The sequence below is a fragment of the Protopterus annectens genome, chromosome 8.part0 (assembly GCF_019279795.1).
Source record: "Protopterus annectens isolate FY-2018-M chromosome 8.part0, PAN1.0, whole genome shotgun sequence".
In the NCBI taxonomy this organism is placed as follows: Eukaryota; Metazoa; Chordata; order Ceratodontiformes; family Protopteridae; genus Protopterus; species Protopterus annectens.
The window spans coordinates 624,844,051-624,870,523 of record NC_056741.1 but is presented as its reverse complement, the minus strand read 5'-3'; the positions used below and the strand labels follow the sequence as shown (position 1 = coordinate 624,870,523).

The window sequence follows — 26,473 nt, the reverse complement described above, 5'->3', positions numbered from 1 at the left end:
CATAGGATTTTTTATTGACCCATAGGATATCGCATGGAAGGACATATTAAAATAGGAGGAATTTTTAAAGCTTTATATCATATGATCCCTATATATCATAATTTTATGATGGAGCAGAGAGTTTCCTGAAAACCTATTATTTAGAAAAACTAAATCTAATTTATGTTAAGTGCCCCATATGACAATTTATTCCTACATATTTACAATACTTTTCCTATGGGAAACGAGGATTCTTGAAAATAAAGTATTAATATTTGAAAGAAGATTGGAATTTGTTCTGTTATTTGGGAGTTTTTAATCTCTTTTATTTATGTGGAAGCATAAATAACCATATTTCACAAATATTAGATTCATAGAAGTATTCTGTGGGATAATCAATGTCTAAATATAGAATATGTGTCACAATTTTATTGAATGTCTATTGAAAAATGAGAAAATTATTTAAAAGCTGAGAGGTTGGAAGCTTGAAATAGCTTGTTTATGTATATTTACCAGCAAAGTTATGCTTATTTATAATTTAAACAGTATTTATTACCAATTATCTATGTATTATTAGATCCTATAATCCAACATATTAGATATATGTCATTATGAATAATCCTATTTTTATTGAATGATTTCTTGTAATTGGGAAATATTGAATGAAATATTTATTATTTTCTTGTTATTCGGAGGAATATACATTATTATTTAGATGTGATAATTAAGGGTTACACATAAATCCCATATCCAAAAAACACACATTAACTCTTTCCATTACCTCAATTTGAATATAGCAATACAATCACCCAAAAACAATGAATATAGCAATATATATAAAGGAGCATTAACCATATTAGATATTTTCTTGAATATATGAGGAAGTATCTTATATTACTGACCTATTTACTAATAATACTAATAGAGGATATATTAGATGACATATCCTTCATTTCTTTTTATATTTTAAAGGAATGGGGTAGGAGAAAACAAAACGGTTTTTAGGTTGAATGGGATATTTAAAAAAAGTTAGAACCTTAGAAACATAACAGTGTTATGCACATATCATTGCAAAATAATTGGAAGATTTGGCAAGAATTGAGCAAAATGTGGGATAATATTAAATTGTGGAAATATTAATAATTTATAATTGGAGTAAAGGTGTATTAAATACAGCAATAGTATTTATTTTGGGTGATATAACCAAGCGCATGTCTTTAAGATGGCGAATTTTTTAAAGAAGATATTGGAGCATAGGACAGATAACAATAGAATAGGAAAGGTACTTGTGTAATGTGGTATAGAAATAGTGTAAAAGAGATTATTAAGAAGATAAATAGATTGGATAATATTATAAAGATAAATAAGATTCAAAGAAGGTGCTTGTTTATTATGTAATTCAAACCAGGTTTAGAAAATACCAGAAGCAGGGTGTATTTGGCCCAATGTATTATTTGTCCCAAATTCTATAATTGAAAACGGAGCAGAAGTTTAACAAACGTATATATTCCCATTTGTACAGTATTAAAACAAAAAATGAGAATAATGCTCTATACAGGCACATTAAAAAACAAGGTGAGAGACATACATTTAAATTTGGAATTATTGATAATGTACATATACACACTAGGGGTGGGAATTATAAGGAACAATTGTTATATAAGGAAGCTTGGTGGCAAATTTATACAGATGCAGCACATGAGCCAGGTTTAAATGATGCTATAAGTATCAAATATATGCTATAAGCACCAAACATTAAATGTTTGTTGTGAATTAGAAATATTAATACACAGAGCAACATACATTTGTTGATTACAGAAATAAAGAAAAATTTTAATGTTTTGTGTACAGATTTTAACATTCATAGGTTTTACTGATATAATGTTTTGTGTATTGATCATATTATGATGTTATGAATGTACATCTCTTATAACAGGATATCAGCTTGATTTTAACTATGGTTGCATAAAAAATGAAGTTTTAACTGTAGTAATTTTATGTTCAATGTTTATTATGTATTTGTTACTTTAAGAACTTTCGAATTTTGGCGCCAAAAAGTTAATATAATTGTAACAGTATCTGCTTGAGTTGGTTCTGATGAAGCTCAGTTGATTGAGTGAAAGAGCTAAACTCCATGTAAAGTTATTTTGGAATAAAACATCTTTTTGCTATTAATTTAACGCTCCAGTGTTATCAGCAGGTTGGGAGAATTGTAAGCCTCGCAAGACCAGAGGGTTTCAGTGTGTGCTATCTTTTGTTCAGTAGTTCTCACACGCTGGTTTTTTCAGTTGGCATTTCTAGCCATTATAGACATAGACACTTTAAAATTATGGTTTAAGATTGAAAATGGGCTTTATGAAGCTAGATCTGATGGGTATTTACCCTCTTTAGGTATTACAGCCACCAACACTTTCTTCTATGATGTTGGTGCTTTTCCTTCTCTTAAAATACTATTAAACAAAGCCTTCCAGATCTTTTATCAGTTTTTCCCTCCTAGTTTCCAAACTTCCACAGGAATACCATCTATTCCTGAAGACTTTCCTGTTGATTTGTTATGTATCACAATTTTTATCTCATCTCCTCCTATCCTATTAGTAATCAAGCCTCATCTACCTCTAACCTTAGTATATTTAATTCTTCCACAAACATTTCCATTTTTACCTTTTCTTGATCTTCATATTTCTCTGCTTAATACAGACTTTCATAAAATTTCCGAAATATTTCTAGTACCTCTACAGGATCTGTTGTTATTTTCCTTGTTATAGACTCCCTAAACTTGGCAAGAATCTTTTCTACTTTCTGTTGCCTGAGTTGTTGCGCTGAAAGCTTTTCTGCTTTGATATTATTATCAAAAAACAGTTGCTTAACAGCAGTCTTTCTAAACTCATGCATGTGATCAAGGTAATCCTTCATTTTTTGCTTAGCATTCTGCAATTGCTTCTCTTCATTTTCTTTGAGATTCCCCCTATTCTGCAATTCTTTAAGATTTGCCAGTCCCTCTTAATAATTCTTGTTGCTTCTTAACTATATCTCTCTTTCTTTTATTTCCAGCCTATTTTTAGACTCCACTTTAATTTTTCCCACTCCCTAGTTATATTTTCAGAAGAAATTTATGTCTTCTCAATAACTCCTGAATAATTTCCACTTACCCATTCCTTAAATTCCTGGCTTTTCAACAGATAGGTGGAAAAGCACCAGTGTCTCATTTCTCGTTCATTACCCTGTGTTTTTATTTTAGTTATTATTGGCGGGTGATCTGAAATAGTTATTGGATATGCATCAAAACTTTCAATTAAATTCACATGTTCCTGTAAAATGTAAGTTCTGTGTAACCTAGCCCATTTTTTAATCTTGGAGAATAATATATAAATTCACTCCAAACTCCTGCTACTGAATTCACATCTTCCATGCCAAATATTTTCATAAATTTCTTCAAACATCTACCTTCCTCCTTCTGCCCCCCCCCCCAGATGCATCTTGTCTGCTGCAAATCAAATTCCAGTCCCTACGTATAAGTAATATTCCCTGCTGAAAATAGATTATTTCTCCCAGAATTTTTTAAGCTTCATTATAGCAGTTTTAGGCGGAATGTAAATACATGCCACTATAATCCTCCTCCCTTGCCAGTAGCCCCTTAGTACTACATATCTACCATTATTATCTTTTTTTATCCTCGTCTTTCTCTATTAAAGCTCCTCTTGCAGTTAATATAAGTACTCCACTTTTCCTTTGTCCCAAGTATTCCACTGAATAACTATCCTTAAAAGCTTTCTTTATCAAATTTACATGTTAAGTTCTTTCCAAATGTGCCTTCTGTATCATAACTGTTTGTACTCTACATTTTTTAATATAGTTCACTACTCGTTTTTTTTTATATATTTGTGAGACCATTAACATTTAAAGATAGTATTAAAAGGGTCACTATGTTGAAAAGTTATTATTCTTACCTTTTATTTGTAACAACTTTTTTGTTAAGTAACTAGTGTCTGCATGTAACACAAAAGCTGGAACTAATGTTTGGCAGGTTGACCTTTTATACAGCTGTTTTTTGTCATATCCATTTCAGGCTATGTCACATCTTACAAAACTTTTTGTTATATTCAAAGCCCTCAAATAAAAACAAATACACCTCCAAACACATACCAAAACCTATTAATTTAATATTAACACACAAAACTATGTACATCTTCAAGTATTGAAGTTTTACCTTCCTAATAGGAACAATTATCACAAACTGACACCCACACTCACAACGTTGGGTTAACCTAAAAGGAAGGTTATCCATGCTAAGATGCATGGTATAGCCTGTGTTTCTACTAAGTGCTGTCTGGTTTTGTCTTATCTCTATTGCTCTCCCAAAATAAAACAAAAACACTTGAATGCTGTCAGAAAACATTATCTCCTAGAGTTTAAAAGAAAGACATTTAAAGAAAGAAGTTTTCTGTTTTTTTTTTTTTTTTTTTTTTTTGCTCTTTATCAGATTTTCTCAATGGAGACACAAGAACCAGATGCAGAGTTGCTTCTACAAGTGTTTATTTATTTATTGAAGAGCTGTATTATGTTCAGTGTTCTTTTTTATTTATTTGCTTTCTCTTAAAACTTGTTACTAGATAAAGCCACAAGCCTTAATCCAGTTATTCCCCTATGCAAGAATGAAAAAAGCACATCAGTTTGTCTTGTATCATACTCTTTTAAACAGACTTTTCTTCTTTTTTTTTTACATTGCAGTATCTTCATTTCTTAAAACTGAACAAGGAGAAAGAGAAAATAAGGAAAAACAGGGGCACTTGTTGAGTTTAATATTCCCATTGCATATGTAAATAACTTAGAACACTTGACTTTATATCATGCAGATAACATGCACAATACAATTATTACTGTTAAAAACAAAAGTTTGTTTTATTTACAGTTAACTCTCTTTCTTTTATCTTCCCCTGTCCTAAGTGTTCCTCCAAACATTAATGAGATGAAGTAGGGTATATGCTTTAGAGTCCTCTACAACTTTAACAAAGTCAAAAAAAGTCCAATATTTCCAGTTTTTCTTGTTCTGTTGTGTTGCCCAAATATAATTAATGCTTTATAACCCCACATTTATTTGTCAATTTCTAAACAACTAGTTTTATTTCTGTTTATCTGCATCTCTCAAATCCAGTCTCTTCTTTCTAACATACTCTCAGTTCTTCTAGTCAACTTTTCTGCTTTTTTTCTGTTTCTCATGTATTTTCCATTAAAACACTGGAAAAGGTTTCACTAGCACAATCTCTCTATGGTCTTTATTACCAGAAGAACAAGAAGCAGAATCTCCTTCTGTTTTGCAGCTCATTTTTTGTTGGACAGACTTTTTTATTTCCTCCTTAGCATGTTCTGCATCAAAAAATTATTTTGTCGCTCTGGGAAAGAATATTATGTAGATAGCTGGATACAGCAGTTTGAATCTCATGCCTGCTTCTCAACACTCCCTGATTAGTGGATACATTTCCTCCTCTTCTGTCTGGTGTACAGTGAGTAATCATTTTCCACAAACACTATACTGTCTCCCATTTTTAGTACTTTGTCCTTCTGCCACAGTTTTGTCAAAAATCAGTTCCTTCTGCTGGTAGGATTGCATCTTTCTCATGGCCAGATTTGGAGCATACACATAATGCGACCTTTCAATTAACAACTCCTGCTGTGGAAAACCAGTCCAGTTGTTTATCTGTGTTTTCATAACATTAATACAATTTGTTCCTTCAAGCTTCTCTGGTAAAGCATAACATCTCAGGTTTACTCTACCTGTACTGTCCTGTAGGTTACTAGAAGTCATGTCTTGCACCAAAGCTGGAGCTTTTCTTTGCTGGCATCCAGGCGGTGCACATACTAGCCATTTAGTAAAATGTACCCATAAAACGTGTTCACTGGCTCTCTCTTCTGAGTTTCTGTTTTGAAACTAGGAGAGCTGAAATTAAGTTGTTACTCAATGTGCAGCCATCTTGGAAGTCTCCCCCATTTAGTGTTATGTCACAGTATTGGAAATATAGATTCTGTCTGCTGACAGTAACAGACTGTAGATATTCTGTCATTGAAGACCAAGATCGCCACTGTTTTATAGACATTAATATGCATGTATTAAATTTTAAAATGATATTTTCACTGCAGTCCCAGAGCAATGATATTAGAAGATTTTATGACATTTCCCAGTCCACAGAAAGGAGACATCCCAATTTTATCATACATCAATGAAGCTGTTTGCATTGAAAGGGAAATGTTTTCTTTTTTCCACCTTAATTTTGAATAAGTTTAGCAGTCCTGGGATTCTTCAGATCTTTCCAAGTATAGAATTACTGGTATTAAATATTATAATAAGATAGGCGTCATCTAACAAAACAGGTCATTAAATCCACCAAACTCAGTTATTAGATAAATTACAACACTCTCACTGGCCTTTTGATCAACAATAATATCTACCAAATACTCTTCCTCACAGTCCACACAGCCAGTATAAGTGACCAGTCCCCATGGTTATCACCCTACAGTCTTAGAACCCTCTCCCAGAGTATACATTCAAGGTCGACCTTGCTGCATTTAGATTGGAATTGGTTGTAAATCAGCTATCATGATTATGCCCTAGATACATTCTACAGTGTAATTTTACCATTTTTAAACATCCATTTTACAAACCTCACACATAGACAGAGAGGCTGTATGCATCCATTGATAATCCCAAGGCTAAATCACTTTATGATGAGGAAAACATTTCACTATTTGACTTTGGGTTATAATACAGATTGTGGGTATCCATTCTATGCATTGTTGTTTGGGTGATTTCATGGCGGTAAAATGATATTGATGAAATTGCTGTAAAAATTATCCTGCTTGAATAATTAAGATGTAGTATGTAACATGGGATATTTTTTTCTTTTTCCTCACAGCTGACCATCGGTTGCCCCAGGGCTGCTCCTCTTTCCCTTGATCTACTGGGCTGTCCTCTTCCTCCTCCAGACTAACTCTGATCCATGCTCAGGGTCAGAGATGAGACTGAGATACCTGATGCACTGTCGTTTTTCCAAGGATGGTTTTTCCTGCCCTAATTTCCAACCATCTTGCATTCATAATGTCCAAGTCAAGGCATGCAAAGATTCATGTAGACAGTGACAATACACTGTGTGAATGCCGATATTCTGAATACAGTTTGCAGAAATCCACTGTCACTGAAAGTTGTTTTGGCAAAATTAATTTGCTGGATCACGGTTTCCTTATTTTTCTATCAGACTATTTACAGTTTCCCACATGCAATGGGATGTACTATTATCATGGCCAAAATATGTGGCAGCTTAGCTGCTGTAAGGACAATGTCCTCTGCATGTCATCATCCTCTACTAGTGATTGACTGTGATGTGCATTTGAGTGCACCCACTCCATCAGAATGTGCACTCCCATCTTTCCCTTGCCAGTGTCTCAAACACCGGGGTTGTTATTTGAACCCGGATCAACTGGGTCTTTGTCAGGGCTTTGTCTCTGTATGCCACTGTGCTGGCTAAGATTGGATAAACTGCAGATTTTTTTTATCATGACATTCATGAAATGTAATACAATATGGACTTGGTGCTGAGGAGAATATATAAATTATTTTGCACATTTTGTCTTGCCACTCTGAATGTTTTCTCTGATAGATGTGTCAGTTGTAATTCATCAACCGGATATGCAAAATGAGAAAAGAGAAAGTGAAAGGTATATTGTAGAGTATGTAAAAAAATGTGTGTGTCAACAATCATTGTATAGTTTCATGCACTTTCAGTCTGTTACATACTGGTTGTTTTGTTTTCCTTTTAGACTCAGAGGAAGTGAAAAAATTAGCTTTGGAGATGAAGGAAGAAGAGTTGGTTAGTGAAAGGACTGAGGCATTCACAACAGCACGAAACCTGCTAACTGCTGCTGCAGATGCAACTGAAAGGATCATGTCATCCTATAAAGAGGTCAGTTGCTACCTGCTTGGCCATTCCTGAGGGAAAATGTTATGCAGAAAACGAAATGAATGAAATGGGGAAGGTGTTGTATGTCATTCATATTGCTGTACTAACTGCTGGCTTCAACAGAATGATAGCTGTCTTATGAGGAAAAAACTGTCAAGGTGTTGTAAGGAAAGATTTTTCAAGGATTAGTAAAACTGGTATCACTATAAATGTAACTGAGGGAATAACATAGAGCTAAGTGTGTATTTTCAGGGAGATTTTTAAGCAATTTGGTTTCCAGGGAAAGACTTGCGGGGGGGGGGGGATACACCCCCCCCCAAATCATCACACTATGACTAGTGCTGTATGTGGGCTGCTATTCTCCTTGCACCAAGGGTGTGTGTGCCTGCCTCTCCTTCTGTCTAAAACAGCCCTTTGTATTGCTTATTTATATTTGCCCAGTGCAATAACTGTCTGAACCCTAACCATCTTATGTTCTCTGGGTTACTTATTTAGAATAGCAGCTGAGGGCACACAGTGCTGCTGCCACTGTCTGTAATATAAATTAGGGAGAAAGGAATTTACTTCTCCAAGCCAATGTAGACTGGATAGTCCTGATAGAGGAGGAGTCACAGGATAACCCTGTGCCAAGATCTATAGCCAGACACGAGTGTTTAGGCACTTATTCATCTCCTGGCAAGCGCTGGAGTTATAGCCGCAGAAGTTCATCAGTAAGGATCTTAGTCAGATGCTTATGCCAAGCTTCGTACAAGCCATTCTTCTTCATACATTGCATCTTGTAAACCATTATCTGCATGACCTTTGTGTACACTGATGACACATTCATTATCAAGTTCTTGTGAGCTCCAGAGTGGTTGGACTTGTTCAGTAGGTATAAGGTGCAGGTCCTGCTCCCTGTCTGGCTTTTTTGGGGGGTAGTTGAAGGCAGATGCCTTTGTCATTCATCTAGACAAACCTAGAAAAAAATGCTAATTCCCACAGGTGTTTTGCAGCAATGCCTCCTAAAGTATGGGATTAGGCTCTGTGTAGTCTTGTTTGACCTTTCCCTGTTTTTTTTTCTCGCAGTGATGGGGGCTACTGACTCATTAATCAGCTCTGCCTTTGAACCAGACATTTCAGATGTTATTTTGGAAGCTGCCAGGCACTCACCTTGCTCTTCTATTGCCACTTCCAAGATAGGTGATATTTTTGTTTCATCCTCTGCCAAACTAGAAAGACACCTTAAGCAGAAATGCCCAGGCTGACTTATGGTGGCCTCAGGAGCCCCCTTCATTCCTGGTGGCCTCAATCTTCCCCTTTTTACCAGTGAACATGGCTTGGTTTCTGCACCCTTTACTTTTACATTTTAGGCCAGAGGCTCAGACAGTACCTAACTATTGTTAAAAATTAAATAAGAACAGCATTATGTGATGACACAGATTAAAGGCAGCTGTGGATCAAAGCAAAATATAAAATGATTAAATGAAAACTGAAAAGAGGTAAAAGTTTGTAGTTGTTTTCACATGTGTTAAGAGGTATGTTAAAGTTGTAATAATAACATTATGAAAAACCTGGGATATTAAATTGACTTGTAATATGACATAAACAGGTTTGTATCAAAGGAGGCTACTGTTATATATGTATTTAGAGGAGGTCTACCTTCTGAAATTGATCACTACCATCCGCTAAGTTTGATGTGCATTGGGAAAATGTTTTGAATGAGCTATATGTGAAGTTATGACGATACTTCAGTTTTAAACAGTGATATATACCAACATGGCTTTTCAAACAGGAGGTCTTGCCTAACTAATTTATTCAGTTTTTGTCAGACACTTTGGAAGACCTTGGATTCAGGGCTCCCAATTGATGTGCTATATTTAGACCTCTATAATGTCTTCAATATTGAAGACCTCTATAAGGTCTTCAATATTGTCCCTCATAATGAAATTATAAGACTACTGCACTGCATGTACTGTGGCTTTTCTCCCCAGGCGTCTGCTGAAAAGGGGCCTTTGTACCCGACTGGACCTCCCCAGTCAACAAATGTAAAATAAATAAATAAGAATCATAGGGAATATTGGATTGAATAAGTATATATATTTATGAGTAACAAATCAGTTAGTTGGTAAAAAGTATAGAGTTAAAATTAGGGAAGTTTTATCCTCTACTTAGGGACTGGTTACAGGTGAACAACAGGGATCTCTGTTGGGCCCCATTTTGTTCGTAATATTTATGTTTGACTTTCCCTTGGTGAATGACATCTATATCAGCAAGTTTGCTGATGACATGAAGGTTGGGTTGATAGCTGCTAACCTAAATGACAAACATCGCCTACAGAATCGTTTGAATAATCTGTACCTTCGGCCAAATCCAGTAATGTGAAGTTTAATGCAACAAAATCCAAAGTGATTCACTTTCCACTGCAGACTTCTGTTATCCATATGCTATGTAAAGTACAATCTTAGAGGAATTTAATAATATTAAGAAAATGAGTATTAAAATTGATAAAATTATCATTTAAGCTGAACTTACTTGAAGTTGTTAAGAACTGCTGTATTATTATTAGAGACATATTATGTACCATGACCAGTTGAGATAAAGATATTTTAATAGTACTCTTCAAATTGGTGACGAGACAGCATACTGAATATTGCATGTCCATCTATTCATATGACAAAGAACAAATGAAAAAGCTCAAAGGACCTAAAGATAATGTGTGAGACAGATAAATGGTATAAAATGGTAAGGTGCAAGAACAGGATTGAAGAGTTACCCCTTTATATAATCAGTAATAGGGTGGTTAGAGAGGATCTAATCTTTATGTACAAAAATATAAACTATGAAGCTACTGCTGTGATTTTGGGAGAGGAAATTAAAACTCTTGAAGGAAAGACTAGAAATAAAAAATATATATATATATATATGTTTGTGGAGATACCCAAATAGAAAACTTCACTAATAACGAGCACTTTTCATTGCAGGATGGGAACATAGTGGAATGCATTGCTGCTAACTATAAGAAGAAAGTAGATGCTCAGTCTAAGGAAGTCTGGATCCTTTAATGGGGTCAAGGGTATACAATCCAACATTCATAGGTTGCAGACTCTTTGATAGCCTCTGGTAGGTTTTGAGTTTGGTGTAATACACATTGCCCATTGAACAATGGTTTTGAAAGAACAATACTGCTAGTGTACTGAGCTAGACAATATACTTAACATAATTGTAGAAGGAATGGGGTGAAGAGAGCAATAGATGACATGAATGTAGCTAACTGTTGTCAAGAAAGCATTAAGAATTAGACTTTTTTGAGATGCTCCTTTAATATAAATTAGCTCTTGGATTCACTTTAACAAAACTCATCCCCTCCACTGCTAGCACATAGTTGACTCTTACTAAGATAAGGATGCTTGGGAATATGACCCAAGGCATTACAGGTAGACATTGTTGGTTATTTTGTGGGCTAGGAGGAGACATTACTTAAGGTTAAATAGCATAAATGGTAGAGACAAAAGTGGCAGGGTAGCATGGATTTAACTGGTAGCCACTTTGCTTCTTTCAGAGTGAGGTATTGGTGTTTAAACTTGCTTGCTACAAATATTACCTGTGTATTTTAGTAATACTAATTTCTAGAATAGTTTTTGGCCAGAATTTAAACCTACCATGAAAGAAGCATACTCTAATTTGGTAAACAGTGCACTAATTGTTAAGTTTGTCCTTGAATGTAAGGTTAATGGGTTAGAGATGGGATGGTATAATAAGTCTTTAATTTGGGAAAATACACACTCTGTTGCCAGTTTGACATTTGAAAGAAAGTGAAGGAACTAACCATAATCTTATGTAGATTTAGTTTCACTTGGAGTGGGATGGCCTAGAGAATCTTACCATTTTTCACCATGTTCCAGTCCTTCCTTTTTGAGTTTGGGATGGTGGACCTCAAGTCCCTCCGGTGTCATTGATCAAGAGCATTCAGTTCTGTACCCTGTTTGCAGTGGCCTTAGTGGAGCTATATCTGAAGTACTTACTCTTTCATGTGGTAGATTCCCTAGATAGGGTAATGGATACTGTGGTGTTTTTGTACAGGCGAACCTGGTTGACAGCATTCCTGGATGGATGTGAATTGAAGGTCTGTAAGTTTGAGGGCTCCATTCACAGGGCTGTTTGGTGAAGGATCAAAGTTTTTCTGGGACGCTTTCTTAGCAGGAGGCAGTCTTCTTCCATGTCTGAGAGGCTTCATCCCTGCAGTTTGAATTCCCACTCATGTAGGAGAAGGAGAAAGATCCAGTTTTACCTTTGGTTCAGGACTCAGTGACCTCTGGTTTCCACTTCCTCTCTAGAGTCTGGACCTCCTTGGGGGAGAGGATTGGGTCTCCATCCCCTTTGTCAAAGCCTAGCAGCATTTTCAAGTATGGTGGAGCCCCCTAAGTTCCTTTTCAAGTCCACTTTGAAGTTCCAGCAGTGGAAGTCTCCCCGGCATCCCTCCTTGAGCTTTCTATCTTATTAGGACCTTCTCTTGAGCCCCCACCCAGCAAGACCAGCAGTGGAAGTCTCCCCCGGCATCCCTCCTTGAGCTTTCTATCTTATTGGGACCCTCTCTTGAGCCCCCACCCAAGGTAGCTTTTTCAGGATGGTAGCATGGGCTTTTATCATGTGGTGAGTGATAACAGTCCCTCCTTCTTGGAAGGAGGTGTTCCAAACCTTCTACCCAGATCAAGATTTTTATCAGGTGTGGTTTCTCCCCTTCCTGGGTCTTGTGTTCCCTACTTGGGTGTGGATGGGGCTATATTTGAGTCAAAACCCTCTCTAGGTTGGTGGTCTCTTTGGCTAGGAAGAAGGGTTGCCTAGTGCTGTTCTTGGTAGTTCCTATGATATGGGTCCCAGAATTAGATTCCAGTGATGTTTTCATGTGGGGGGGCCCTTTAAGATTTTTCTGCCTTGGGGACTGTCTAGTTTTGCATTCTCTTCAGGGTAGCCATCCCACTGCGTTTCCAGCGAAGGAAAGGTTTGTCTGGGAGTTACTGTTCCCCACCCCAGCTGTCCTTGTTGGTCTGGACAGTAAGAGTTACTTAGGCTTGGCTGTAAATGTAGAAGCCAAGATTCCTGTGGCTCTGCATAACTCCTACAGTTGCCCTGCTCATTGTGTGTGTGTGATAGATCTCCTGTGTTGCAGGTGATCTGAGAATTGGAGTGGCTTGGTCTTGCTGTCATTTTTGCAAGAGTAAACCAGGAGTTGGTAGCAAAGGTCTGTGGTAAAGAAACAATTTACAACGACAAACAAAGTATGAAACCACAGTCCACCAGGCTAAAAACAAGTACAGTTTAGTGAGTGTTAGCACTTTCAGGTACAAACCCTTCCTCAGATTGTACTTGTTTTTAGCCTGGTGGACTGTGTTTTCATACGTTGTTTGTCGTTGCTGTCATTTTTCTCTAGATGCCATCCAGGTGCTGGGTTGAGATCCTAGTTCACTGGCAAACCTGCTGGTATTGGAAAGAGCCTTCCCCTTATATGGTCTCCCAGTCCCCTTAAGGTGGACAATGGGTCTTGCTATAGTGGAGGAGAGTTGCCTATTAAACTCCATCCTGTTTTCAGGACATTTGACTCTATGCTGTGGGTGGGTGGTTGCCCACTCTGGGTCAGTAAATGGGATTTGAAAAGTCCAGGAGTTTGGGAAGAGAAGTTGTCCTGCCTTTTCTCTTTGCAACTGCTTCAGGGTTCCTCTCTAATTTCTGTGGGATAATGTACACCATGCAAGGTGATGTTTTAGGGTTGCTCCACCTCCTTCAAGCCTGGTGGCTTTTGAGCCATGCCAAGAGATGAGCCCTTTCATTTCCTGACAGAATGTAACAACCCCCTCCCTGCTTCCTTAGGCTAGTAAGGGAAGATATTGTGTTTCATTCCTCATGAGGTCTTTGTCTAAGGAGTTTTGATTTCCTGCCCTAAGTCTCAGTCCTTTTCCCTTTGTTCTGGGGTACCCTTCATTAGCCATGAGGTGATATTCACATTTAGGCTTCCAGAATACTTCTTTTGGGTTTGTGTCAGAGTTCTTGTCCCAAGGATCCTGTTGTGTTAAATAGGGTTTGGCAGAGGAGGGTGTGAGCCACTGAGAAGTCTTCCGTTGCTCTCAGTGTGTTTGGGTCTTCAGGAAGATAAAGTCATACTTTCTCAATCATCCCTCAGGGTCTCCAGCATGTCTAGTGGAAACATAGCTTCATTTAAGCTGTTTTTGTTTCCTGGACAATTCCTATATATGGTTACTAGTGGAAGGATGGGACTGAATGCATGCCAGCACTGACTAGTTAGGCACTCTTCTTGGGGTGAGCTGCTTTTTATAACTTCTAGGAGATCATTCCTGCCCTCTTCACTCTGATGATTCCTGAACGCTGGGGAATAAGCTTGTCAGTCTCACCATCTGTACTTGATGGCCCATTGTGGTACAATTCTTTCTTGCCTGCCTTCAAAATTTCCTGATCTCCCTTTGTTTGCTTGGTTCTTATGGCATGTGGGAAAGGGGGTTGATCATCTGTGCCTCTTCTCTCCATTACTCTCCTGTTCGTTCTGAAGATGCTGCATTTATTTTTTGTGCAGACCCTTTCTTCCAGTCCTTAACAATGTCACAGAACGTGGGAGAAATATTTGGCCTCGTTTCATGAGATTTGCACTGCTATAAATGTAGGAAGTCACACCCTCCGCTTTGGACAGTTTGCAGTGGTGACAAACCAGTATTTCAGTACCTGGCCTTCTGTTTGCTTGAGGGAGTGGAAGATGTCTTTGCCTTCTCCAGACTGGCAGTTAGTACTTCTGGCAGTAACAGTTTGGAATTCTGATACTCACAAGTGCAAGTCCCAGAACAGTGAGACTTAATATGTGGAAACAGAATTTTAATTTATTAGTTCAAAGATTACTGTGTCTTGGAGTATTCCCTCTTTCTCTGGGGTACAGTGATAGTATATATAAGTAGCAGAGTTTATTGAAATGCATCCCTAACTTAGGAGTGTGAAGGGCTTGGATCTGCAAAGTGACAATTTAAAAGTAGTGCAGCAATGTTCACAATTTACAGTTATCTCTTACTTTCATATTTTTTATCTATTTATACATTTGTTAACTGGCAAGTGCGCTGCCCCAAGGACCCTTTTCAGGCCCAGCCCAAGCCGTTTAACATTAGAAAGACATTAATGTAGAATGAAATAAAAAATTAAGCAGTAGTAGTAATAGAAGCACAATTTAGATTGGTAAGCACATATTACATTGGCAGCAGTCACAGTATAAAGCAGTAATAAACAAATACACTTCATGAAATGTTAATATAGTAGAACTAAACAAAAATATTTAAAATCTGTTAATACTGCAGGAATGTTCAAGGTTACTAAGTATATGATATATTAGATTGGGAAAGAGATCAGGCATGTAGTTTCAGGTCTCGGAATTACAATTGGAAGCCACTACAGCCTTTTGGTATTCTACCTTTTCCCAGAGTTGCAGTCTGGTCTGCTCCAAGAACTTGCCTTCAGGATTTTTTGGCCTGTAATTTAGGCTTAGTTATCATGGTCATTTGTTCTTGTTATTTATACCTCAGGTAGGTTCCTGGGCTATGGCCCTTGAGTTGTACACTGTGGGTAAGCTTTCCATTGTTCAGCCTCCTTTTTGGTGTGGTATTGTCAACTGGCTGTTTCCTTGTGTTTTTATTGCTTGGGATTCAACCTAGCCTTGGGAGTCTCCAAGGAGAGTCTGTAGAATTAGATATAATATGGAAGTTCTTACATTATCACTTGATTTATGATTGTGACCCTCATGGTTGAAACAAAGATGTCTCGTCTCTGCTTTACTTCCTAGCCAACCTAAGCTGTAGGACTCACTGTGTGATATTAGTTTATTACTAGTTAGAAGTGGGAATGCAGATATTTATTCTTCCTTTGTGGGAAAGTGACTCTTGAGGTTGTTTGTGTTTCCTTAAACAGTAGTTACTCAGCAGTCATTTGCTTGCTAGTGTTCAGAGTGAAAACAGTGATTAATCATTACATCAGTGTCTTGGTTTGGAAATTTTTTTAATTTTTCAGTTTGTGTGTCCATGGAGTTAGTATATACAAGTTCAGGGGGTATTCTGGGGCTTGCTTTTCACGTGTGGAGCTCAGGGGGAATCTTTTCGACATTAGCCTTTAGAATGAATATCACTTAAGTATTTTGTATTAAGTACTTTTTGAACAAGCATGTTCCTGTCTTGCATACAGTGGATCACTGATGGATAGGTGTTGAATTTCTAGGCTTGAGGAATGAGAACAATTATGTAATAGCTGACATTAATTCACCACATGCATCATGACAGGCATGTGTCCATCCCCTAGAGCAAGAGTTTTTGAAAAGGGGTGCACAGTTCTGATTTGTGGAAGGAGTTTTAAGACCCATCAAGGAATGCTTTCTTCATAGATCAATTGATATGATTAGAATCTAGCCATTGTTTTCAGGAAAAAATGTGGCAAATAAAAATTCCACTTATGTTGAATGTATTTCTTTTTAAAACATTCTGTAAATGAAAATGTGTTTTTTTACTTTTTTGTTTTATTGTCTGCATTCCACATTGCTGTCCCTCTGCCTTATCTCCACACCCAACTTTGCCCTTCCCAGGTACCACTAGTAATCTGAGTCATATCCTTTCAATGGCTTCCCCTCCTGACTCCTTGAGTAGTTGGTCTTATGGCAGGAGAGGCATTTGGTCAACATCCCTACCACAGAAAGAGCGACATCAGCATATCTGGTGCACATATCCTTCCACAAGGCTAAAGTTACATTGCCACTCTCCCAAGTCAGTTGTTAGCCTGTGAGACACCTGGACTACATCCAGGGTTTCACAGGCAGTGATCTCTTTCCCCACCCTCCTTCTGAGATAGAAGAGCTGTCCACAGGCTGCTGCAGCCTGACTCTGTTCTCAAACTCAGGTAGCCTGTAACACAGATAGATACCTTTTCATATGCCAATTGACTCGTTCAAATGCAGGTAATTTTTTGGAAGTTCTGGGTAGCAGATGTTATAACAGGGGTGTATGCCTTTAGTATCCAAGCAGCATCAAAACTTTAGAATGAATGTCTGATAGAACACAGTACAAGTTTTTTTTCTTTTGTGAAGTTTAATTAATGTGTACGCTTATGGATGTGATACCTTATATCTTCATCCTTCCACTTTTAGAAAATGCTTCCCAGAAAATTATTTTGGAGCTGTCTCTCCAGTGAAAGTTCCTTCCGATTCTTTTTATTTTTTCCCATTTCCAGTTTGATTGTGTAATTGTCCTTTTTATGAAGAAGAGCAGGTGTAATACTAATTTCACATCTACAAGCTTAATTTATTCAAGTTGTCTGCATGGTGCAGAGAGATAAAGCTCTGACTCAATTACAGTGCTGGAGCTTTTGCTTTTTTTCATAGATTCATAGAAATTTCAAGGCATTTAGACTTAGAAGTATGTAGGCCTTGCCAGTACCCACCTTCAGGCTGTAACCTCTTTTACAAGGTGGGCTAAGCCAGTCAATATTGGTGTGAATTTGTGGAGACCCATCCAATCATCTAGGTTACATTTAAAGGATGCTAGTGAATCACACTGTTTTTAACGTGGAGAAGAAGCCTATTCCAAAAGTGTAGGGGGTGCTGTGTAATGACAAACCTATCTCTGTACTGTGTTTACTTTATCTGCTGTTGACAATTTAGGTACATGTTTTTAGTGTTGGTGGTATTAGATCTGCAGCAATGCTCACCATCAAGGACAAATGGTTCTGATGTAACCCTATCTTGATGTTATCATATGTACAGATGACGCTTGGCTGGTGGAATATATTAAAATATAATCAGTTGTCTAAGCAAACTTACAAAAAGCTTCACTGTTCTATACTTGTGGTCTACATCCAACAGACTACTAATCAGCCCCCCCCAAAACGTATTGATCCATTGTCTTCTCCATCTGGCTTCAACTTATGGGTTATCGGATCTGATGCTGGCCAAATCCTCCAGACTTTGACTTTCTGGGCTCTGCCTCCCTTACGCACAATCCCATGCTCCTCAAGAGTAATAACCCAGATCAAAATTTGCTACCATTCTATCAGCAGCCATGACTCTATGAAAATGTCTTCTTTTAGTACTTTCTGTGTAGGCTTTCTTTAGTGTTTTTTTTTTACCCCTAACCTTTATTGATAGTTGTTTTTAGGATAAGTATAGCGTAGGTAGTTAGATTAGCTATGTTTAGGCTTAGGTTTATTATTATCATTGTGTGTGTATATAGTTAGTGGCAGTCTTTTCCCACATCTTTGAGTTTGTTGTTTGTTAGTATAGTTGATTCTCTCTAGAGTGTAATAGTATAGTGTTTTGTCTTTTGTATAGTGTGTTGGATGTTTCATGTCTGCCTTATCCATGGATAAGGGTATTAAAAATGTATTGCTTGTTGGCACAAGCTGCCCTCACAAGATGTGCATGATAAGTGCCTTTAATGTTTGGGGGCTGCCCACCTCGATTTCCACTGCTCCATCTATGAGGGGTTCAGGTCTAGAGTAGTGAACAAAAGACAGGCAAAATTAGTTTTTAGGGGCATTCTTCCAGCTGGTTCTTCTTTGGCATCAAAGGATGTCTCTGAGAAACATCACTGCACTTCCAAGGGCTCCAAGGCCTCCAGTGGGGATTGTAAGAGGTCCTCCTCTGTCTCTGCACCTGATCCCTCTTTTGGGTTGCCCCAGCCGCCTTGGCACTGTTGATGGGTCTTACTCTTCCAAGCCAGTTGCCTCAGTGCCGACTAAGAACAAGGCTCCATGTATGGCCCTTAGTGTGCCAAGCCCCCTTTTTTGTCAAACGGGCTCTGTCAGGTTGGGTAGCGTCCCATTTCTCCCCATCCATTCCACCAGAGAAGTCACTGGAGTCTGCCCCCCCCCCCCCATCAGTTCTGACTCTCTCCAGCTTGGATCTGGCAGGCAGGTTCTTAGTCCTCTAAACGACCCTCCAAGTCCTGATCGGTGGCTTCGTCCACTCAGTCATCGAGGTTGGTGGGCAGTTTTAAAGAGTCAGATTTGGAGCAGCTTGATCAGATCTTTTTTTGCAGACCTAGATGCAATTGGGTCTTATCACTTCAAGTCTGGGACCACGATGCTTTACCAAAAATGGTCTGCACCTGTTCATAGGTTCATAGGTTCATACTAGGCTATCTGCCCTAGGGCATTTATAAGCCTAGCCAGAGTGTGTTTGGCTTTTGCCACCCATTTTAAATTAATTTTGCTATGCCCTTTTTCGAGGTTAGTATACTGTGCCTCTGTCTAACAGTGACACAAAAGTGATACCTGGGGTAAACCTATGATCTCCCATCCACTCATCAAGATTCCTCTTGAAGAGAGTCAATGAGAGACTCTGCCTAACCTGGACTGGGATTTTATTCCAGAGTGAAGGGAGCCTCTGGGTTATGAATCTGTCCCTCCAGCATGTCCTATTTATTTCAGTGCTGAGGTTCAAGTCTCTCAAGCGTGTAGCTCGATGGGACGATGGGATTTGGATTTTCTGAGGTGCAGCATGTCCATTAATTCCGGGTTGGACATGGCTTTATACTTCAGGCACAGATCGCCTCTGAGCAGGCGGTATGCCACTGAGTAGAGCTGGAGTTTCTTTAACCGGGCTGCATATGGCATCTGTTTGAGCCCTTTGATCCTCTTGGTGAGGTACTTTTGGGGTATTTCCAGTTGCTGCAGGTGTCTGGTAAGGTACATCCCAAAAGGGGCATTGTACTCAATTATGGACCTGATGAGGGATGAGTAAAGAGGCACGATGACCTCCCCTGATCTAGATGAGAATCCCTTCATGATTAGGTGGGCTATATAAAATGTTTTTCTAACCACTTTGGCCATGTGGTTGTCAAATGAGAGATTGCTATCAACTTGGGTCCCCAGGTCCCTAATTACTTCTTCTGTACTTAATGGATTACCACCTATGTGGTAATTTGTGGGCACTTTGTTTTTGCCAAAGGGGATGACTATACACTTTTTGGCGTTTAGCTTGAGGCCATGGCTCTGGCACCAGTTGTCTGTTTCTATGAGGCCCTTTTGGAGGATGCTTGTGTCGGCTGGAGATTCTATTATGGCGCCCAGTTTGCAGTCATCTGCAAACTTGGTCAGCCACAGTCCTTCCGTGTTGGCCTGTACCTTCGAGAAATATATACCGAACAAGAGAGGTCCCAGGAGTGAGCCTTGTGGGATGCCACTTGTAACTGGTTTGGAGTCTGACATGGCTCCAACAATTCTAACCATGTGGGTTCTGTCCTTGAGCCAGTTTGCAACCCATCTAGTGACATAGGGGTTTATATTTAAGCTGGTGAGCTTATCTATAATGCCCGAGTGGGGTATTGTATTGAAGGCTTTTGCGAGGTCCAGGTAGGCTGTGTGGACCACCTTCCCCTCATCAATGACCTTGGTGACGGGTTCAAAGAAATCGACCAGGTTTAAGAGGTAGGATCTGCCCTTAACAAAGCCGAATTGGGTAGGATCCAGTGTCTGTAGGTCCCCAATATCTTTATTTATGAGGTCCATGATGATCCTTTCCATAGCTTTGCAGACCAAGCTAGTCAGGCTTATGGGGTGATAGTTTCCAGGATCCGTTGAGGCACCACCTTTGTGGAGAGGGACCACTGTTGCTGTACGCCACTCTTTGGGTACATATCCTGTAGTAAGGCTGAGATTAAACAGTAGTTTTAGGTTTGGGTTTAGCTCTTCTTGGAGTTCATGTAGGACGCAGCCCGGGACACCGTCTGGTCCCATTGATGCTGTGTTTTTTGCTTTGGAAAGGGCGGCTCTTACCTGAGCATCTGAGATGTCAGGGGGGCAGCACTCTGCTGGGATAGATATTTGTCCTTTTGGTGGGGGGGGGGGAGTTTGTGCTGAACCTGTCAGCTAGGATGTTGGCAATGTCTGTGGGTTCGTGTATTTTTGTCATTTTGGACTAATTCTGAGCATATCTGGGAATTCCCACCCAGGTTCCTAACATAACTAAAGAAAGCCTTGTGATTATCCTTAATGTCCTGTGCAATTTTTCTCTCGAAGCTGGCCTTAGACGATTTTATGAGTGCCCGTAGTTTTTTGCTAATACTGATCAGAGATGCCTTCCCTTTTTGGGATTTTGCTCTATCATGTAGTAGCTTCCTCCTTCTATTGTATAGTTTGTTTATGGCTGGGGTCCACCAGACAGGACGTCTGCCTTTGGAGGATTGGGTCTTGGTTTTATTTGGGATTGCATGTTCCATGCATTCCTGAAGGTGTTCATAGAATGCGTTTATAAAGGATCCAGATAAACTGAAGAACCAATATTCTTACACGGAAACTCGATCAGTCCAAATCAGTCCAACCAAGGAACTTCTCAAATATACTATTTATTAGACACACAATTCACAATTGTAGACAAGTTGACCTAGGTTTCGTCTTGAACTTATACAGACTTCATCAGAACTAACACATCATACTGAAACCACTTCCCTTTATAACACTCCCAGGTTAATTGATTAATTACACTCCCACAAAATTAAAGACGCATACCCATCAGACCATACATATACCTAAAAACATATATAAGCTAAAACCATGAATAAAAACATACTATAATATTACATAAAAATAAACATATAAAAATATGTAAGATAAAATCAGTACAAAATGAATAATAAAATAATTTGATTTGTTAATCCAACAATATAAGTTACAAAATGTCTAGATAAAAACAAATGTTATGGCAGAAATTTTAGCCCAGTATATATCTTAACTTTAGTAATGGGGCTAAACTAATGTGGTCATTAATTCCAGGATAACTAGTGGCATTTAACCTTATTTGCCACTTAGTTTCACTAATATCTAAATGGACATCCAAAATATGCCCTTGATTATCCTTAATAACTTGCTGAATAATACAAAATTGGAATTCGTGACCTATATTTATCTTAATATGTCTTGCCAGTGCATTAGTATTTTTCATGTGTTTAATGTCCAGCAAATGCTCCCCTATCCTTTCTCTAAGTGTACGACAGGTTTTTCCAATATAAAACGCCGGACACTGATTGCACTTAGCTAAATACACCACATTTCTGCTATAGCAATCATAATGTGTATTAATAAATATAATTTCTTTCCCTAATTTAATCCTATTTCCTGATGTAAGAATATACTTGCATTTATTACATCTGCCACACTTAAAATTCCCAACAAGACAAGACCTAGATGTCAATTTTAACTTGCTACCCTCTAATAGTTTTTTAAAAGATCTGTCCTTTCTATATACATTAATGGGAGAGGCTCTTAATTTACTATATACACTAGTATCTAATTTCAATAAATCCCAATTCCTCTGTATTATCCTCACCATAGATTCCGTGTCACAATTATATGTGGTTATAAAAAACAAACCTTCCTTAATTTAATTTTCCTTTTTCACTTCAAATTCAACCAACAACTCACCTATGTCTGTACCATTTTTTAATATGGGCTGATAAATCCCTCCCTTTCTTTTATCTATAATCTCCACCTTAATAGCTTGTAACAGGGTCTCGGGGTAACCTCTTTTCAAAAACATTCCTGTAATAAAATCTAGTTCCTTTTCAAAATTTCAGTAGTTATTAACCATTCTGGCAGCCCTGACCATCTGCCCTTTAATTATAGCCCTTTTCTGGTGGTCAGGGTGCCAGCTCTGATATTCCAAATAAGAATTCGAAAAGGTAGGTTTTCTATAAATATTTGATATAAGACTCCTTTTATCGTTATCAACTGTCAAATGGACATCTAAATAATTTATTTCAGTATAACTATAAACAAAGGTAAATTTAAAAAAATCGACCGAACTGTTAATATATTCCAGGAATGCTTCCAACCTCTGAATGTCACCATCCCAAATTATAAAAATATCATCCAAAAATCGCATATATTTCTGGATGAATTTATTAAAATCACTTTGAAACACATATTCTTGTTCCCAATAGGACATAACATAATTTGCATAAACGGGGGCACACGCTGCCCCCATTGCTACTCCAGTAGCCTGCTTATCGTAGCTGCCCACAAAAAACAAAAAATTGTTGTTTGATACCATGTCCATAAGGGATACAAAAACATTTATTTGATCCTGATCAAATGACCCTATCTTATTTAGCTGATTCTCCAACCATTCTAGCCCAATACTATTAGGAATCACTGAATATAAATTACAAACATCAATAGTAAGTAAAATAGTTGAAGGGCCTATTCTCACATCATTTAGTTGGGATAAAAAATGCCATGAGTCCTTAGTAATGTAATTGAACATTTTTAACCCCCCTTGGAGATGAAAATTTAAATATTTACTTATAAAGCAAGTTTTATTCCTTTTACCATCCAAAATCGGTCTGAAAGAAACATCAGTCAGACCCTTGTGAATTTTAGGAATGCCAAAAATATTGCTTATTACTGGAAAATTATTCACCAAATACTCAAAATCCATTTCATTGATTTGTCCTTGATAAAGCATATCCTTTAGCATCAGGTCGATCTTTGAATAGGCCACATGAATTTCATTTAAAGTTATTTCTTCATATGCTTCCCCTGTTAACATCCTAAACATATAGTCTGAGTAGTCATTTTTATCCATAATCACTATTCCATTGCCCTTGTCAGGCTTCATAAAACGAATGTCCTTATTTGTGATAAGCTCATTAAGCACTACAACTTCATCATCAGTCAAATTACTATACACATTTTTCACTTTGTTATTCATATTGACTTTGAAATATTCCCGCATTTCTAACTCACAGGCCTTCTCAAACATCATCACTGTATTATTTGTGATAGGATTAAATTTGCTAGGTCTCTTTAGAACACTAGTATTTACATGTCCATCCTGAAAAAAACTCATTTTAATATTCATTTTTCTAGTTAAATACTTTAAGTCAATAAGCACATCAGTAATATTACCTTTCCTACCAGGAATAAAGGTAAATCCTTTAGATAATAATTCAGCGTGTTTAACCTCTATTGACTTACTAGAATAATTGTACACTTTAAAATCCCCATGTTGATTAAATATAATAATGGGTTCACTAGGGCCTGTAACATAATTCGCTTCTTGTATTAAATCAATTAACCCGCTAATGTCTAAATTATTCTCGCTGTCTTCTAAAACGTTTATAACATTATTCATATCAGTATTGCTATTAAATAACAATCCAGCCTTATTATTTACTAAATGCAGATCAGTAATTACGCTAGTCTCAGGCGAAAAATTTGTTTCACTGTTAAAATAAACTTCATTTGTTCCATTAATAGTCACACAATTGTTTCAATCACAATACTTTGATCCAGATAAAACCATTACATCTAAACCATCATTCATTGTGGTATCTACAGTCTGGTAAATACTTACATTTAATAACGAATCAGTCATTTCGCTACTAGGGGGTCCATCCACCCCTTCAGCATCCATTACTACTGTTAATACCTCCATGGGTTGAAATTCTGCTAACTCGCCAATGTTCCCTAACCGTAGTTTGTCTTCAATTCTACCACCCACACTTGATGTTCTCGACCGAACCGTCATATGGGCCAAACCACCCGATGCTTCTATCTCCAGTCCTGGCGAAAATCCTCGTGCTGTTTTCGTTGCGGACCCCATTTCTTAGGTCTGGCTCCCTGGTCCACGTGTCTCTCAGTCTCCTCTCTCATCCGTTGTGAGTAATTCCCTTCTCGGTTACGCAGCCGTTCAGAACGCCTCGGACCCTCTTCCATAGCGTGTTCGTCATGCTGGGGATGCACGTCCCTTCGTGATGACATCATTTCCCCTTCTTTTTCATTTAGATTACCAGTTGCTGATTCCATGTAATTACGATTACCCTTAGACAAGGGATACACCCTCCGATTACGATATTCATCAGTATCCCTCTGTATTTTACATGTTTTCCTTTGGAATATAGTATAACAGTCATTTTCAACTGTATTTAAAATGTTTTGATAATTGGTTAAATAATGCTTGAAATTCAAATCACTTAGTATAGTGTCATTGTCCTGCTCCAATTCATTCATTAAACGAGCTATAACTTCGTCATTGTATTTTATCATTATTCTCATTAACTCCAACCCTGTTTGATCAAAAAGCTTATGTACTTCCTGGATCATTGCTTCGTTCCCAGAAATACCATTTGGATATCTCCATAATCTTAGTCCCCGAGGCACTAATTCTAGTTGAATATTCCTACTCAAATATCCGTTTTCTAACTGGAGCTTTTTCATAGTATGCAATTTCTTTTCAAAACTTTTTAATTGTTCTACTAAAGTCAGGTTAACTTTTGAGCCTGTTTTATGACTATTTGAACCATTCTGAAAATCAAATTTTAGATTTTTCCACTGCATTTTATCCAAATGATTTTCCATAAAACCACTAGCTGCTAAAACATTTCTCTTACCGATCTGTACATTGACATGTTCATTGGCATTCGCCTCCTTATTAACAGACTTATTACTTGTTGTGGGAGTAGGCTGTGTTAACGGTAAGCCCAGACTACCTAGACTACCCAAATTTTTGGGGGAGCCAAGGGATGATGCCTGTTGTTGCTCCACCAAAGTTTTGATTTTCTCCGTATGCTCAGACAGTTGTTCATTAATTTTGAGTAGTAGCTCCATGATGTCGGAATTGGCTGCCCCAGATTCCACGATGCAAAACAAAAAATCCAGCGTTTATAAAGGATTCTGCGGTCTGGGCCGTATTTTCCACAGGCACGGGGGCTTTGAAGGATTCCACCTCAGTTTTGAGGAGTGTGAAATTTGCTTTAGAGAAGTTTTCCACTGTGGTTTTCTGGCCAGAGGGTGGGGTTGGGATGTGAATATCCATTGAGATTAGTTTATGGTCTGATCTTACCAGTGAGGGATACACTTCTGGTCTGGAGCATAGAGTCCCCATGTTGGTGATGATCAGGTCCAGTATGTTTTCCCCTGTTGTGGGAGTGGTAGCAGGTTGTTCCATAGCATTTGAGTTTATAAATTCTAGGAACCTTTGGGCTAGGGTGTTGGAGCTAGAGTAATGCTCCCAGTCTATGTTTGGGTAGTTGAAGTCGCCCAATATAATGGTGCTTGGAGAGACCTTCATATTTTCCAGTGTTCTCAGGAAGGCCGAGTGGGGTTCCTGGGTTTGGGAGGGTGGTCTGTAGCAGGCTATAAACTGGAAGGCAGTTTTACCCACTGTTAGTTGCACATGGATAGTCTCTGATGCTTCGTGCTGTGCCACCAACCTGGAGGTGTGGGTATCTTTGACGAATATTGATACTCCCCCTCCTTTTGTGGTTCGGTCCAAGTTTTGGGGCCGAAAAGCATGGTATGAGGTATAACCTGGTAGTGCTGGGGTGATCTCAGGAGCCTTGAACCAGGTTTCTGATATCAATGTTCTCCATGCTAAGGAGAGTTTCGAGTGTGTGCATCTTGAGGTTTAGACTTTTGGCGTTGAGTAGCATTACTCTTAGTTTCTTATCCCTTGTGATACCTATGGAGGTGGGTTTGTCTTTTGAGCCTTGCCTAAAAAAGGCACTATGGGGGTAGCAAGAGCCTTTGCCAATATCTGAAAG

General features: G+C 38.1%; 1 protein-coding gene across 1 annotated transcript in view; it reads left to right on the top strand.

Annotated features, from left to right (window-relative positions):
* Positions 1 to 26,473, top strand: part of ABCD1 (ATP binding cassette subfamily D member 1) — a 1,029,542-nt gene that overhangs the window by 344,025 nt on the left and 659,044 nt on the right. Inside the window, exon 3 of the mRNA XM_044080111.1 lies at positions 7,789 to 7,931. Within this exon, the coding sequence (XP_043936046.1) occupies positions 7,789 to 7,931 (143 nt within the window). The remainder of the gene's footprint in view (positions 1 to 7,788; positions 7,932 to 26,473) is intronic.